The sequence below is a fragment of the Eriocheir sinensis genome, chromosome 24 (genome assembly GCF_024679095.1).
Source record: "Eriocheir sinensis breed Jianghai 21 chromosome 24, ASM2467909v1, whole genome shotgun sequence".
Taxonomy (NCBI): domain Eukaryota; kingdom Metazoa; phylum Arthropoda; class Malacostraca; order Decapoda; family Varunidae; genus Eriocheir; species Eriocheir sinensis.
Window position 1 is genome coordinate 2,791,718 of NC_066532.1, and position 17,512 is coordinate 2,809,229.

The following is a 17,512-nucleotide window of genomic DNA, read 5'->3' on the forward strand; positions in this document are numbered from 1 at the left end:
GTTTTCCTGTTTAATTATGTCTATTTCTTTTATATCTATCTATCAATCTATCTGCCTGTTTGTCCCTTTCCCTATCTATCTGTCTACCCATCTATCTGTCTGTCTGTCTGTCTGTCTGTCTGTCTCTCTCTCTCTCTCTCTCTCTCTCTCTCTCTCTCTCTCTCTCTCTCTCTCTCTCTCTCTCTCTCTCTCTCTCTCTCTCTCTCATTTTCTGTAAGTCTATCTAACAATCTATCTCCCTATCTGTTTTCCTGTTTATTTATGTCTATTTCTTTTATATCTACCAATCTATCTATCCGCTTGTCTGTCCCTATCTATTTATCTATCTATCCATCTGTCTGTCTGTCTCTAACTATCTATCTATCCCCTCCAGGTCAACCCCACCAAGAGTCTTAACTAACATCACTCGCCGCCTGACATGATCGACCAAGTACTTATGTGATGCAAATGAGAAAGCTTGCTCAGCCTGACTCGCCTTATCAACCTCCGACCCTTGATAAGACAGCCCGGGCGCAGAAGGGCAGTCAACGGAGAGTCTATCAGATAAACCACTAAAAAGCCTCTGATAATGGGGGTCTTATTTTAAAACATTACACGCCCAAGTACACATATTTGCAAAGGCTTTCCAAGGAGTTTTGAGCATTTCCAGGGGTATAGTTTTATGACCCTGGTGGTAGTTTGATCCTTCTTCTGTACCCTGAACCTAGAAGGACGTATTTGACAAGGCTTTCATAGTTGTGGGCATTTCCAGTAGTTTTATAACCCTGGTGGTAGTTTGATCTTTCTTCTGTGCCATGAACCGAGAACATATTTGACAAGGCTTTCGTTGTTGTGGGCATTTCTAGTAGTTTTATAACCCTGGTGGTAGTTTGACCCTTCTTGTGTATCGTGGTGGACCTAGAAGAACATATTTGACAAGGCTTTCGTAGTTGTGGGCATTTCTAGTAGTTTTATAACCCTGGTGGTAGTTTGACCCTTCTTCTGTATCGCGGTGAACCTAGAAGAACATATTTGACAAGGCTTTCGTAGTTGTGGGCATTTCCAGCAGTTTTATGGCCCTGGTGGTAGTTTGATCCTTCTTCTGTACCATGAACCTAGAAGAACATATTTGACAAGGCTTTCCTAGGAGTTTTGAGCATTTCCAGGGGTAGTTTTATGACCCTGGTGGTAGTCGGACCTTTCTTCTGTACCATGAACCTAGAAGAACATATTTGACAAGGCTTTCCTAGGAGTTTTGAGCATATCCAGGGGTAGTTTTATGACCTTGGTGGTAGTTTGATCCCTGTTCTGTACCATGAACCTAGAAGAACATATTTGACAAGGCTATCCTAGGAGTTTTGAGCATTTCCAGAGGTAGTTTTATGACCCTGGTGGTAGTCTGACCCTTCTTCTGTACCATGAACCTAGAAGAACATATTTGACAAGGCTATCCTAGGAGTTTTGAGCATTTCCAGAGGTAGTTTTATGACCCTGGTGGTAGTGTGACCTTTCCTCTGTACCGTGAACCTAAAAAAACACTCATTAGAGCCCGATTGATCCCCTCTTTGACCTTTAAAAAAAGTTGATGCGAGAAGGAAAAGTGTCTTATAATACCTACGTGGGTGTTGCAGGTGCCATGAAGTAAGACAGAGGAAAAAATGTGTATCCTGGATTAGTGTATTTAGAGTTGTTTATAGTATTTAGTGAGTGATAGACTGGGAAGCAATTAAGAGTCTATTAGATAACCCACTGAAAAGCCTCTAACACAATGGGAGAGTTGTTAGTGCCATGAAGTCAGACAGAGAGAAATGTGTGTCCTGGATTAGTGTATTTAGAGTTGTTTATAGTATTTAGTGAAAGAGTGATAGAATGGGAGGCCTAATGGGGAGTCTATTAGATAACCCAATGAAAAGTCTCTGGTAATGGGGGAGTTGTTAGTGCCGTGAAGTCAGACAGAATGTGTATCTTGGATTAGTGTATTTAGAGTTGTTTATAGTATTTAGTGAAAGAGTGATAGAATGGGAGGCCTAATGGAGAGTCTATTAGATAACCCAATGAAAAGTCTCTGGTAATGGGGGAGTTGTTAGTGCCGTGAAGTCAGACAGAATGTGTATCTTGGATTAGTATATTGAGAGTTGTTTATAGTATTTAGTGAAAGAGTGACAGAATGGGAGGCCTAATGGAGAGTCTCTTAGATAACCCACTGAAGAGCCTCTGATAATGGGGGAGTTGTTAGTGCCATGAAGTTAGACAGAGGAAAACGTGTATCTTGGATTAGTATATTTAGAGTTGTTTATAGTATTTAGTGAGAGTGATAGAATGGGAGGCAATGGAGAGTCTATCTGATAACTCACTGAAGAGCCTCTGGCAATGGTGTGTTTTGAGTGGTTTTAAGTATGTTAGGGACACGAATTTCGCTTATAAAAAGAAAAAGGGCAGATATACATACAAAGAAATCCTTCCATACATAGATCCGTACATCCTTCCATACAGGGAAATACAGAAAAAAAGTCCCGTACCCTTAAATTTACTGTGGCTAACGTTAAAATTATGTTGTTTAGGTTACTGAGTGAGTGTAATAGATAGTTTTTGTATTACTTGTTTGATGATACTTTTTTTTACAGTAAAGAAAGCCGCTCGCGTGAAAAAAAATATATAATAGACAAACAAACAAAAGGGAGTTAGCAGACAGGCAGAAAGAAAGACAGGCAAATAGAGAAAAGGGAAAAACAAATTAATAGATAGAGAGAGAAAGAAAAAGACAAACTGAAAGGGAAAAAGACAAACAACAGAGAGAGAGAGAGAGAGAGAGAGACCCCACCCCTGACTAACACAAGCACCCTGACCTTACTGAATGCTCCTGCCAGCCAAGACGAGGTTCGAACTGGCTGGCTGATTGGTAACAGTGTAGCAAACTCAAGACAAAGGGAAGATGCACCACCACAAACCTGCGGAAGAAGAGAAAAAAAAAAGGTTATTAATGGTGGGACAGAGAGAACATGAATAGGAAGAAGCGGGCTTTTTTCTTTCTCCTAGCTGTAAAAAAAAAAAAAAAAAAAAAAAAGAGGCTGCAAAAGGACGGTTGGTCTACACAAGGCATCTCCTGTGAGTCTAACCCCACCTAACCTCACTATCCATGAATTTATCCAACCTCTTCTTGAGTGTATCTGTGTTATTGGCATCCACAACATGACTGCCAAGCCTGTTCCACTCATCCACGACCTTGCCTGTGTCTTTGTTGAATATTAATCTATCGAACTTAAACCTATTGCTACGTGCCCTACCCGGCTCTTTTACAACTAATACTCTATTAACATTCCTCGTAACGTGTGCCTTTCTAGAGAATGCAGATTTAAATGCTTCAGTCTTCCCTCATAAGGCAAGTTTCTAATCTTCGAGAACGCTTGCGTCCTGATATGGGTGAGAGAGAGAGAGAGAGAGAATGAGAAACAGATAAAGAGAAAGAGGTTAAAAAAGAGAAAGATAAAAAAAGAGAAATAGATGAAGAATTAAAAACAAATAAAGAAAGAGAAAGAGATGAGAGAAAAAAGGAATAAGCCATGAAACTCTTACCAACACACTCCCTCACTGACCTGCCACTCGTCGCTTTTCCTCGCCGTCGCTTATGATGACAAGGAGCTTCGTCTAATACACCTCTCCCACCGCTAAGTCTCGTCCAGTCCTTACACAACACACACACAACACGCAACACAACACAAAAGTCACCGCCTCTGTTTGTCGGCCTATCGATCACGCTTCGCTCCCGACAAACCGCTTCAGATGCTACCTTGCGTAATAAGCCGTAGGAGATGGGTCAGGTGGATGCTGGGGGCAGGGGTGACGGTGGGGTTTTCAATAGGCAAGTCCATATATAAACAGTAACGTGGATGATTCTTATAAGCGGTCCTTCACTTCACTAATATCACCATAACAACACCGCTGGCTGGGAGATAAGTCAAGTGGATGCTGGGCCAGGTGAGACGAGGTGCGGCTGTGTGGTTTTCTACAGGTAAGTCCACATATATGAGTTTCGTGGGTGAGTGAGTGTTATAAGCGGTCCTTCACTTCACTGCTTTCTCCACCACCAACACTAACAGAATGGCACCGTGAGAGTGTAACGTGAGGTAAGGACGGATGCTTAATTACCTCACGGGACAGGTGTAACTTTTGGGCAGGTGTTCTATAGATTGTTTAGTCCTCAGGTAAGACACGGGAAGGCTGGGTTTTACCGTAGAGCACCACCATTATCACCACCACCTTGACAGAACGTGCGATAAGAGAGGATGCTTAATTACCTCACGGGACAGGTGTAACTTTTGGGCAGGTGTTCTATAGATTGTTTAGTCCTCAGGTAAGACACGAGAAGGCTTGAATATTACCGTAGAAGCAGCACCATAACTATCATCATCATCACTTGGACAGAACGTGAGGTAAGAGACGATAATTAAAACTTTCATGGGACAGGTACAGCGTTGGTCAGGTATTTTACAGGTGCGCTTGAGCCTCAGGAAAGACACGGGAAGGCTTGACTTTTACCGGACAGCACCACCACCACAATCACCATCACCTTGACAGAACGTGGGATAATTAATTTGTTTCGGGACAGGTAGAACGTTAGGCCAGGTGTTCTACAGGTACGAAAGTCCTCAGGAACGACACGGGAAGGCTTGAGTTATACCGATGAGGCACCACCATCACTACCACAAGAACAACACCGTAAAGATATAACGTGGGGCAATAGACGATGCTGGGTTCACGGGACAGGTGTAACGTTGGGCAGGTGTTCTACAGGTATTGAAGTCCTCAGGGAAGACACGGGAAGGCTCGAGTTTTACCAGAGAGCACCGCCACCACCACCATCAACGCCGCCGCCGCCGCCGTGACAGTACAACGAGGGAGAGGAAGCTTGAGGCGTGGAACACACACACACACACACACACAAACACACTCGCTCACAAAAACTCCGCCACTCTTTCCCTGCGTCTGCGTCTCCGTCACGCGCACCGGTTGCCCTCTTGCCGCCCCTGCCCAGCCCTGCACAACGCCACAGGACCAGCGGCTCAAAACACAATAGCACGGGAGGTCAACACAAGCCTCTGAGGTCGGCGTGAGCGGCACCCTACCCCTTTACATCCTCGGTGAAAACTAACGTCTGATTGGCCGTTCTTCGTAGGCGGTGCCCCGGAACGCGTCTGCCGTACGTACGATACAAATACCTTCCCCATACACTCGTGACAGCCACCCACAACACACGGATAACGAAAGGAATGAGTTAGTAAGTTAATGGAGTTTGGGGTTACAAAATGCTGGCCACGAGTAAGAGTGATGCTTTGAGATATACAGCAAACGAGGTCTTGATTGGTGAGTGGGAGATGCGTTCTGGAAATTAGTTGATAAGGTGTGCGTGCGTGCGTGTGTGTGTGTGCGTGTCACTGGCGCCTCTCTGCCGTTGAATGTGCATGTGTGTGTGTGTGTGTGTGTGTGTGTGTGTTTACCTAGCGACGTGGCTGAGGTGAGGGCGAGCGTGTGTTGTGTTAGGCTGATATGCTAACCTGCCTCACTAGTCTTGTTCGTGGTGGTTGTTAGCCTACTTGATGTGCGTGACTGGACTCCGTGGTCTCCTGCTCATCCCTTGTTTACCTGTGTGTGTGTGTGTGTGTGTGTGTGTGTGTGCGCAGTAAAGGAAGCAGCTCACGGGCAAAAAAATAACAAAAAAAAAAAAAAGTCCGCTAATCACTGCCCATATGAAAAATTGTATAGATGAGTGGCCAAAAGAGAGAGAGAGAGAGAGAGAGAGAGAGAGAGAGAATTTGTATATCCGTGTATGTGTTCGTGTGGTATTCTTGTGTATCTTCGTGTATCACTCTGTAGTATGTTCGTGTATCCTTATGTATGCTTCTGTGTCCTTGTATATCTTTAGTATGTGTATGTATCCTTTTTTAAGTTCATGTATCCATAAGTATCTTTGAGTATGTTTCTGTAGTCCTCTGTATGTTCTTATCTGTATTCGTGTATCCTTATCTACGCTTCTGTATCTTATTGTATTCTTATGTATCCTTGTGTGTGTTTATGTCGTTCTGTATCTTATTGTATTCTTATGTATCCTTGTGTGTGTTTATGTCGTTCTGTATCTTATTGTATTCTTATGTATCCTTGTGTGTGTTTATGTCGTTCTGTATCTTATTGTATTCTTATGTATCCTTGTGTGTGTTTATGTCGTTCTGTATCTTATTGTATTCTTATGTATCCTTGCGTGTGCTTATGTATCTTTTTATACGATCTTCTCTCACGAGGTTATGTTCTTCACCCTCTGACAGTTTAAGATCGAAGGTTTAAAACAAAGGTCAGATCAATTACCGAGGACTGTATTGTTCAACGTGGAAGTCGTACGGTACATGTGGGCTGCCCTCGCGGGGGTCGGCAAGTGGCCCCTGTCCTTGGTGGTGCGACTGGATAATTTTATAGTGACGCCGATAGCACGTGGATGACCAACAATAGATATGAGGTTTTCAGGAGCTGCTTTGCGTTCACTGTAGACCAACTGACTGACTTCTTGCTGTATTTTTGGGCATACTGATTTAAAGTTGATATTTGGCCTCTTGTTGAATATGTATAAACTAAATGGTGGCTTACTGTCGTATCTTAATGTATAGTGTCTCAATCCCTTATGCAAGAGTTAACCAGCATCTTCATTCTTTCATCCCTTTCATTATATCTGTTCCAATCCCTTATGCAAGAGTTAACCAGCAACTTCATTCTTTCATCCCTTTCATTATATCTGTTCCAATCCCTTATGCAAGAGTTAACCAGCATCTTCATTCTTTCATCCCTTTCACTATATCTGTTCCAATCCCTTATGCAAAAGTTAACCAGCATCTTCATTCTTTCATCCCTTTCACTGTATACTGTCCCAACCCCTTATGCAAGAGTTAACCAGCATCTTCATTCTTTCATCCCTTTCACTGTATACTGTCCCAATCCCTTATGCAAGAGTTAACCAGCATCTTCATTCTTTCATCCCTTTCACTGTATACTGTCCCAATCCTTTATGCAAGAGTTAACCAGCATCTTCATTCTTTCATCCCTTTCACTGTATACTGTCCCAATCCCTTATGCAAGAGTTAACCAGCCTCTTCATTCTTTCATCCCTTTCACTGTATACTGTCCCAATCCCTTATGCAAGAGTTAACCAGCCTCTTCATTCTTTCATCCCTTTCACTGTATACTGTCCCAATCCCTTATGCAAGAGTTAACCAGCCTCTTCATTCTTTCATCCCTTTCACTGTATACTGTCCCAATCCTTTATGCAAGAGTTAACCAGCATCTCCATTCTTTCATCCCTTTCACTGTATACTGTCCCAATCCCTTATGCAAGAGTTAACCAGCATCTCCATTCTTTCATCCCTTTCACTGTATACTGTCCCAATCCCTTATGCAAGAGTTAACCAGCATCTCCATTCTTTCATCCCTTTCACTGTATACTGTCCCAATCCTTTATGCAAGAGTTAACCAGCATCTTCATTCTTTCATCCCTTTCACTATATCTGTCCCAATCCCTTATGCAAGAGTTTTTTTTTTTTTTTTTTTTACAGCAAAGGAGACAGCTCAAGGGCACAAAAAAGTAAACATTAATAAAAAAAAAGCCCGCTACTCGCTGCTCCTAAAAAGAATCCAAAGAGGTGGCCGAAAGATAAGTCAGTTTCGGGAGGAGAGGTGTCCTGATACCCTCCTCTTGAACCAGCATCTCCATTCTTTCATCCCTTTCACTGTATACTGTCCCAATCCCTTATGCAAGAGTTAACCAGCCTCTCCATTCTTTCATCCCTTTCAATGGTAAACTGACTAACCGGCCCCCTGCAGAGTCCTTGTTTCCTGGCGCATCCAAAGTATCCTTGAGTAAAGTTCCCGAGGGTGGCGTGATGGATTTATGGAAGAGGATGACAGATGGGGGATGCTAATGCCTCTGTAGCCGCCTTGTGTGGAGCGCGGGGCCGGCCTCTAGCAGCCTCCTTGTTGTGGTTGGCCCCTCGCAGACGCCTTGTTTCCTTGTGTAAGAGTTCACGCCCCGAGGCCACGCAAGGAACAACAACAGGAAGTCCTTTCATTCTGGGTGATGGACGCTTGCAAAACCAATCCAGCGGAGGGTAAGGGTCGGACCTCCTCCCTCCTGTTCCCGGACCCCCACAGTCACCCCCGGACCCCAGCAGCCTCCCCCACACCCTAGCAGCCTTTCAAGCCCCTGCAGCTTCCCTCCTGTTCCCGGACTCCCACAGTCAATCCCGGACCCCTGCAGCCTCCCCCAGACCCCAGCAGCCACCCCCGGAACCCCGCAGCTTCCCTCCTGTTCCCGGACCCCCACAGTCAATCCCGAACCCCCACTGTTACCCCCAGACCCCTGCAGCCTCCCCGGACCCCCTCAGCTTCCCTCCTGTTCCCAGACCCCACAGTCAATCCCGGACCCCACTGTTACCCCGGACCCCTGCAGCCACCCCGGACTCCCCCAGCTTCCCTCCTGTTCCCGGACCCCCACAGTCAATCCCGAACCCCCACTGTTACCCCCAGACCCCTGCAGCCTCCCCGGACCCCCTCAGCTTCCCTCCTGTTCCCGGACCCCCACAGTCAATCCCGGACCCCCACTGTTCCCCCCCGACCCCGGCCGCCTCCCAGACCCCTCAGCTTCCCTCCTGTTCCCGGACCCCCACAGTCAATCCCGAACCACCACTGTTACCCCCAGACCCCTGCAGCCTCCACTGACCCCCTCAGCTTCCCTCCTGTTCCCGGACCCCCACAGTCAATCCCGGACCCCCACTGTTACCCCCGGACCCCTGCAGCCTCCCCGGACCCCTCAGCTTCCCTCCTGTTCCCGGACCCCCACAGTCAATCCCGGACCCCCACTGTTACCCCCGGACCCCTGCAGCCACCCCCGGACTCCCCCAGCTTCCCTCCTGTTCCCGGACCCCCACAGTCCAACCCGGACCCCCACAGTTACCCCAGACCCCTGCAGCCTCCCCAGACCCCTCAGCTTCCCTCCTGTTCCCGGACCCCCACAGTCAATCCCGGACCCCCACTGTTACCCCCGGACCCCTGCAGCCACCCCAGACTCCCCAGCTTCCCTCTTGTTCCCGGACCCCCACAGTCAATCCCGGACCCCCACTGTTACCCCAGACCCTGCAGCCTCCCAGACCCCTCAGCTTCCCTCCTGTTCCCGGACCCCCACAGTCAATCCCGAACCCCCACTGTTACCCCCAGACCCCTGCAGCCTCCCCGGACTCCCCCAGCTTCCCTACTGTTCCCGGACCCCCACAGTCAATCCCGGACCCCCACTGTTACCCCAGACCCCTGCAGCCTCCCAGACCCCCTCAGCTTCCCTACTGTTCCCGGACCCCCACAGTCAATCCCAGACCCCCTGTTACCCCAGACCCCTGCAGCCACCCCAGACTCCCCAGCTTCCCTCTTGTTCCCGGACCCCCACAGTCAATCCCGGACCCCCATTGTTACCCCCGGACCCTGCAGCCACCCCAGACTCCCCAGCTTCCCTCTTGTTCCCAGACCCCCAGTCAATCCAGACCCCCACTGTTACCCCGGACCCCTGCAGCCTCCCAGACCCCCTCAGCTTCCTCCTGTTCCCAGACCCCCACAGTCAATCCAGACCCCACTGTTACCCCAGACCCCTGCAGCCACCCCAGACTCCCCAGCTTCCCTCTTGTTCCCAGACCCCCAGTCAATCCCAGACCCCATTGTTACCCCAGACTCCCCAGCTTCCCTCCTGTTCCCGGACCCCCACAGTCAATCCCGGACCTCCACTGTTACCCCCGAACCCCTGCAGCCACCCTCGGACCCCAGCAGCCAACCTCGGACCCCAGCAGCCGCCCCCATACCCCAGCAGCCACCACAGAACCCCAGCAGCCTCCCCCAGACCCCAGCAGCCTTCCCCAGACCCCAGCAGCCTCCCCTAGACCCCAGCAGCCTCCCCAAGCCCTTGCAGCCACCCCGGACCCTCTCAACTTCCCTCCTGTTCCCGGACCCCCACAGTCACCCCCGGACCTCCACTGTTACCCCCGGACCCCAGCAGCCTCCCCCGGATCCCCTCAGCTTCCTTCCTTCCCGCAGAACACACACACACATGCACGCGTCTGTTCGTCCGTGTGTTGGTTCGTCCGTTTCTTTCAGTTCAGTCGTGCGGGCTCGGCTCAGTCAAGTCAAGCGGGTTTTGTTCCGTTCTTTTCATGTTTCTTTTCATTTCCGTGTTGTGTTGTTGTGTTGTTGTGGGTTGTTGTGTTTTGTCGTGTCTTGGTGTGTTGTTTGTTGTTTTTATTTATTGTTTATTACGTGTTTGTTTGTTTGTTTTTCAGTATTTTTATTGTTGGCTGTTTTTTTTTTCTTTGATTTGTTAGTCGTTTGTTTGTTTTAAAATATAACATGATGAGTGTCTTTCTCTCTGTCTGTTTGTTTGTCTTTCGTATTTATTTATCTTATCTATCTAATTATAAGAGGTGCTGATCAAAGTCATTCTCAAGAGGAGCTGAGCATCCTAACCTGAACACAAGGATGCTGAGGTCAGGAAAGATAAAGAGAACGTCATTTTACGATTTACTTTATGGTGCAGAAGTTCATTAAGTCCTTGTAACACATTTATAGTAACCGCTGATTAGTCAAAGTCAATCTCGAGGTGTGCTGACTTGTCCTGCTCTGAATACAAGGATGCTGAGCTCAGGAGAAGTATATCAAACGTCATTTTTCGATTTACTTTACGGTGCAGAAGTTCATTAAGTCTTTGTAACCCTTCTATAGTAACCGCTAATTAGTCAAAGTCAATCTCAAGGTGTGCTGACTTGTCTTGCTCTGAATACAAGGATGCTGAGTTCATTAAAGGTAAAGAGAACGTCATTATTCGATTTACTCAATGGTGCAGAAGCTCATCAAGTCTTCGTAACCAAGGGGTGCTGATCAAAGTCATTCTCAAGAGGTGCTGAGCTGTCATAACCTGAATACAAGGATGCTGAGCTCAGGAGAGGTATATCAAACATCATTTTTCGATTTACTTTACGGTGCAGAAGCTCATTAAGTTTTTGTAACCCATTTATAGTAACCGCTAATTAGTCAAAGTCAATCTCAAGGTGTGCTGACTTGTCCTGCTCTGAATACAAGGATGCTGAGGTCAGGAGAGGTATATCAAACGTCATTTTTCGATTTACTTTACGGTACAGACGTTCATTAAGTCTTTCTAACCCATTTATAGTAACCGCTGATTAGTCAAAGTCAATCTCGAGAGGTGCTGAGTTATTGTGAGCTAAATAGTAAATACTGGGATGCTGAGCTCAGGAAACGTAAACAGAGCAACCTTTTCTAGTTACTCAATGGTGCAGAATCTCATAGAGTCTTTGTAACCCATTTATAGTGATTTATAGTCGAAGAAGTCAATTTGAATGGTCCTGACCTGTCTTGATTTGATAAGTGATGCTGAGGTCAGAAAAGGTCAAGACACGCTGGTTTAGAGATCACCAGGTTACATGCCGCCCTTCACCTGCCCTTAACACCTCCTCATTAAGCAGCCCTCATCACCTCCTGCTGACCGACGCCTGAGTCAGCGCTGCTTGCCGGCCACTGCTGACGCGCCACCGAGGGGAGGATCACACGAGAACCATCACGCCGAGAACAGAGGCCGGCCAACGTGACAGGTGAGAGGCGTGTCACGAGGAGCTGACGGCTGTGTGGCGTGACCTCATTATGACCAGCGACAGGAAGGCATTAAATCTTGTAACGCCTGAATCATTTCCCCAACAGTAGAAAAAAGAAAGTTATATTTTTAACGCACAAAATACATAGCGGCTCAGTATAATGTTGAAACTACCATACTAGTTCAGTGTTTTATTTTATTTTTTTTTTTTTTTTAAGTTCAGCCTATAGTCTTTCTTGGTGGGGTTTGGTGGTCGGTCCCAGGTAGTAACGGCGCAGGCAAGTTATTTTCAAAGTGACGCCATTCTTACTTGGCTCATGCTGCCCTCCGGAGCTCATCTTTGATCCTCTTTAGAGTTGATCTTGAGTTCGGTTTCACGGGCGGTCTTCAGGATAGCATGTGGTAGTTTTAAGCCACTCAGCGATGACTGAAAATTGTCAGCTTGTGGCGGCGGGCGGGACTTGAACCCGGGCCCTCCAAAACACCGCACCCGCAAATTGACCACTCAGCCACCGCCTCCCTAAACTCACTGCCTATCATTTCGTTGCTTCAAGAGTAACGAAATCGTCACGGTGGGAAATACAGAGTGGGACCGGCGCGCCATGAAGGAGCTGACTGTTGTGTGACGCCACCCCACACACAGGCCTGTGGCGGGGCGGCCTCGTCAGCACGGTCGCCCGATGGGAACCGAGGCACAGGAGAAGCTTTAATGAACAACGTGACCGCGGCAACAGGTGACCGCCGTGACCTTTGCCGCCTGAGCTGCTGCTGATGATGATGATGAAGGTGTTGGGTACGGGAATGTTCGTTCGTTCGTGAGATTGCCTCTCTTGTCACGTGAAGGTGATGATGATGATGATGATGATGATGATGATGTCTGTTCCTACCTACTTGCATTTTGAGTTTAATTACGTGTGGTAGAAATAGATAGACAGATGATAGATAGATAGATAGACATATATTGATAGATAGATAAACATAGATGGCAAGAAAGATAAATAGATAGAGAGACAGACAGAAAGAGATATAGAGATAGGTAAGTGGAAGAAATTATATAGATAGACAGACAGATAGATAAACATATAGTGATAGATATATAAACATAGATGGCAAGAAAGATAAATAGATAGATAGACATACAGAAAGAGATACAGAGATAGGTCAGTGGAAGAAATGATAGATAGATAGATAGATAGACATAGATCAGGACTCCTCCCGAAATTGACCGCTCTTTCGGCCACTCCTCTGTACTCGGAGCAGTGAGTAGCGGGCTTTTTTTTTTTCATTATTGTTTTCTTTTAATGCCCTTGAACTGTCTCCTTTGCTGTAAAGAAAAAGATAAGTGCAAGCAGATACATAGATAGACAGATAAACAGACACAGACAGACAGACAGACAACAACACCTACCCACGAACTCCCTTCTTCTCCCTTCCCCCCTCTCCCTCCCCCGTCCCTCCCCCTCCCCCCCTCCCCCCCACATCATCTTCCCTCCCCCTCCATCCCTCCCCCCACACTATCTTCCTTCCCCCACACCATCTTCTCTCCCCCTCCATCCCTCCCCCACACCATCTCCCCTCCCCCTCCATCCCTCCCCCACACCATCTTCAGTGGGCAGCAGCATCCAGCCCAAGTGAGGGTCAGAGGCAGGAAGTCAGCGAGCAGTGCCTAATCTCACCCCGGGGTCAGTGCCAGCCGGGAGTGCCAATACCAACACGCCGCCGCCTCGCCCCCTTCCCTCAGCTGGCTCTTTGGCGCCGGGGGAAAGACTAGATCGGATAGGCCATTTTCTTAAGCATACATATTTAAAGCGATTTCGTAGGATTTCTGGGTATTTACATGGGTACTTTGATGATCCTGGTGGTAGTTTGATCCTTCTTCTGTACCATGAACCTAAGAAAACACTCATGAGAACCCGATTAATCTCCTTTATTGCCCTTGGAAATAGTTAATGTGAGAGTTGGCAGCGTCTGAGAAAATCGACCTATAGGCCTAGCTTCTTAGCCCAATATACGACGTTTGTAAGCTCTTAGGCCTCACCACTACTACCATAACTTTTACTATATATATATACGGTTTCCTATTTCTACTCTAGCTCATCCCTCCTATACCGTCCCAATCCCTTATGCAAGAGTTCACCAGCATCCCCATTCTTTCATCCCTTTCACTGGTAAACCCATGCAAGGAAATACTAACACAATCTCTATGAAAGCCTATCAGATGTGTGTGTGTGTGTGTGTGTGTGTGTGTGTGTGTGTGTGTGTGTGTGTGTGTGTGTGTGTGTGTGTGTGTGTGTGTGTGTGTGTGTGTGTGTGTGTGTGTGTGTGTGTGTGTGTCCCCCCGAAATGTTTCAGAAAATGGGTCTTGATTTTATTGCAATCTAATATCAATGTTTCATCTCTCTCTCTCTCTCTCTCTCTCTCTCTCTCTCTCTCTCTCTCTCTCTCTCTCTCTCTCTCTCTCTCTCTCTCTCTCTCTCTCTCTCTCTCTCTCTCCATATTGCTTCAAAGTTTACAATAATATTTGAACATACTCCTCTCCTCCCACACACACACACACACACACACACACACACACACACACACACACACACACACACACGGTATTTATACATATGGTAGGTCAAGGAATAGTATTTATGTTATCCCTCCTCCTCCTCCTCTTCTTCTTCCTCCTCCTCGACCTAAGCAAACTCCTCCCCCCCTCCTCCTCCTTTCGACCTTCACAATCTGCTCCTCCTCCTCCTCCTCTTGTTCTTCTTGTACTTGTTCTTGTTCTTCTTCCTCCTCCTCCTTGCTGACCTTCACACTCTCCTCCTTTTCCACCTCATCTCCATAATCTCCTCCTCCTCCTCCTCCTCCTCCTCCTCCATTGCCTTCTCAAGTTTTAATACGGAAAAAACCAACACAAATGCTTCATATCTACTGTTTTTTTTTGCTGTATCATTTTCCTTCATGCTTTTGACGCTTGCTTTTCCCTATTTCTTCTTCATCTTTCTTTGTTTCCTTGTGATTTGCTCTTCACTTCTTCTGTTTATCCTTCCTCGTTTGTTACTTTGGCATTTTCTCTTCATATATCTTTTTTTTTCTGTTTGATTTTCCTTTGTTTCTTTGCTGCCTAACCTTGGCTTGTTCCTTGCACATTTCCTTGTTATTTCATCTTTTTTTTCTTACGTTTCGGCCTATAGCGCCGGTAGGCTTTCTTGGTGGGGCGTGGTGGTCGGCCCCAGCCCGTTGTGGCGCAGGCAAGTGTGTTACAGTGGCGCCTCTTAATTGGCTCACGCTGCCCCCCGGAGCTCACCTTTGATCCTTTCTTCAGAGAGAGAATCTGCAGTCCGTGTTGACAGATGGTCTTCAGGATAGCATGTGGGTTTTCTCAATCCACTCAATGGTCACTGAAAACCCCCAACCCGCGCCGGCACGCTAACCACTCAGCCACCGACTCCCTTTCACTTTCCTTCGTTTCCTTTGTTCATCTTCATTATTTCGATTCGTTTTCTTTTTTACATCACGGAAGGCAGCTCAAGGAAAACAACAAAAAACACAAAAAAGCCCGCTAGGCGTTCCTCTACCAAAAGAAAAAAGAACGAGAGAGAGAGAGAGAGAGAGAGAGAGAGAGAGAGAGAGAGAGAGAGAGAGAGAGAGAGGCCAGAAAAGAGAGATCAGTTTCGGAGGGGCAGCATTTTTCTTTCACGTTCTGTCACGTTCACACATTCAGTCACCTTCGCCTGCCTCGCCTTCAGGTTTCCCCAGCGTCGCCCAGCCCCTCAACGCCCTGCAGTGTATAGCAACGCGTGATGGTGGAAGGAATGCGCACAACTCTACTCACACATTTAATTAAGAGGCGCCTAATATAGCAGAGTCAGATAGCACAGTGAGAGGAGTACTGTATGGCGGGCACCTCAAGTATGTGTGTGTGGGGGGGGTGGGGGGGGGTGGGGGGTATGTGTGACTGTGTGCGATGTTATGTATTACAGTTTTCAGTAGGTGTATGTCTGTAAATTTGAGTGTATTATTAGCTATTATGTTTTGTTATTGTACGTGAGATGTATAGATGTGTGTATTCTTGTTCCACCTCTCCACCTGTAGTGTACTCCATCCTGCCCCGGTAAAGGTTCTAATTCCATCTCTCCATCTGGTTCTCTGTCTGGTGTTAGTGTACTCCATCCTGCCCCGGTAAAGGTTCTAATTCCATCTCTCCACCTGGTTCTCTGTCTGGTGTCAGTGTACTTCATCCTGCCCAGGTAAAGGTTCTAATTCAATCTCTCCATCTGGTTCTCTGTCTGGTGTTAGTGTGCTCCATCCTGCCCCGGTAAAGGTTCTAATTCCATCTCTCCACCTGGTTCTCTGTCTGGTGTTAGTGTGCTCCATCCTGCCCCGGTAAAGGTTCTAATTCCATCTCTCCACCTGGTTCTCTGTCTGGTGTTAGTGTACTTCATCCTGCCCCGGTAAAGGTTCTAATTCCATCTCTCCATCTGGTTCTCTGTCTACCTTGGATTCTACGACTGTTACCAATGCGTTCTGACTCCACGTTACTCTGCTGTTTTCTCGGCATTCCGGAGAAGACATAGGGAGAGGAAGACGTTTGGTATTCGAGGAAAGTTATTTATGTCAGATATTCCAAGTTGACGCAAGGCATTTAAGGAGAGCCGGTATTAGGGTAGGCAGGCCTGGCATTCCACAGCGACGTGACGATAACTCAGGCACGTCAGCACACCTTAATAAACACACCTGGCTGACTTAATGCTGCGGCGGCGGGGGTGGAGGCGGCGGCGGGACGGGGAGGAGCGGGGCGGGACCGGGGTGGGACGGGGGCGGGACGGGGAGGAGCGGGGCGGGACCGGGGTGGGACGGGGGTGGGACGGGGAGGAGCGGGGCGGGACCGGGGTGGGACGGGGGCGGGACGGCGGCGGGACGGGACGGCACCATAGCACTGTTTGACTTGGCACTCCCATCACCACACACACACACACACACACAAACACTATTTCTCTTCTCAAGAAAAAAAAAAAAATCCAAATATTTCTCTATACTTATTAATTTCGACTTCGTGTTTTGAGTTTCGTCCATAAATTATTTCTCCTCCTCCTCCTCCTACTACTACTACTACTACTTCTACTACTACTACTACTACTACTACTACTACCACTTCTGCTATCACCAACAACATCAACGTGTGTGTGTGTGTGTGTGTGTGTGTGTGTGTGTGTGTGTGTGTGTGTGTGTGTGTGTACATGGATATACGCAGTGTGTAATGTGATCGTGTTTGTTGATGCATTAAAGTCTCGAGGAGGGAGGAAGAAGGGTGAGGAGGGAGAGAGAGAGAGAGAGGGAGAGAAAGAGGAAGGGAGGGAGAGAAAGAGGGAGGGAGAGAGAGGAGTGTGTGGTCAGCTGTGCCGCGAGAGCTTGAACGAGTTTATGATACACTCTTATTACGCAACGAAACACACACACACACACACACACACACACACACACACACACACACACACACACACACACACACACACACACACACACACACACACACACACACACACACACACATAGAGTCAGCCATCCCCCCCGCCCGACTCTCCCCAGCAAGGTTTTCAGATCCCTGTGTTTCCCTTTCCCTCACGTCTCATGCGCGGCGTAAGGCAAGGCGATGATCTGTTTTTAAAGGTCGGTATCGTCTGACACTTTCGCCCCTCACATTAACCATTTCCAAAGGCCGAGAAGGAGACCAGGCGGGTTCTAATGAGTGTTTCTTTAGGTTCATGGTACAGAAGAAGGGTCAAACTACCACCAGGGTCATAAAACTACCTCTGGAAATGCCCACAATCCTGCGAAAGCCTTGTCAAATGTGTGTTTCTTTAG

At 47.5% G+C, this 17,512-nt stretch overlaps 1 protein-coding gene and 1 long non-coding RNA gene across 8 annotated transcripts in view; one reads left to right on the top strand and one right to left on the bottom strand.

The window, feature by feature from the left end:
* The window catches only part of LOC127002753 (uncharacterized), a 191,294-nt gene that overhangs the window by 126,611 nt on the left and 47,171 nt on the right, over positions 1–17,512 (bottom strand). For 4 of the 7 annotated variants that reach the window (XM_050868881.1, XM_050868884.1, XM_050868882.1 and 1 more), the window contains one exon: positions 2,831–2,927. In XM_050868881.1, coding sequence (XP_050724838.1) covers positions 2,831–2,927 — 97 coding nt within the window. Of the gene's footprint in view, positions 1–2,830; positions 2,928–3,572; positions 5,076–5,102; positions 5,220–17,512 lie in introns of those variants that run through there. The other 3 variants (XM_050868879.1, XM_050868880.1, XM_050868886.1) reach the window with 2 other exon arrangements.
* On the top strand, positions 188–2,794 carry LOC127002765 (uncharacterized). Its single transcript, XR_007756517.1, has 2 exons — positions 188–1,147; positions 1,457–2,794. It is a non-coding gene; the product is annotated as an uncharacterized LOC127002765 (long non-coding RNA).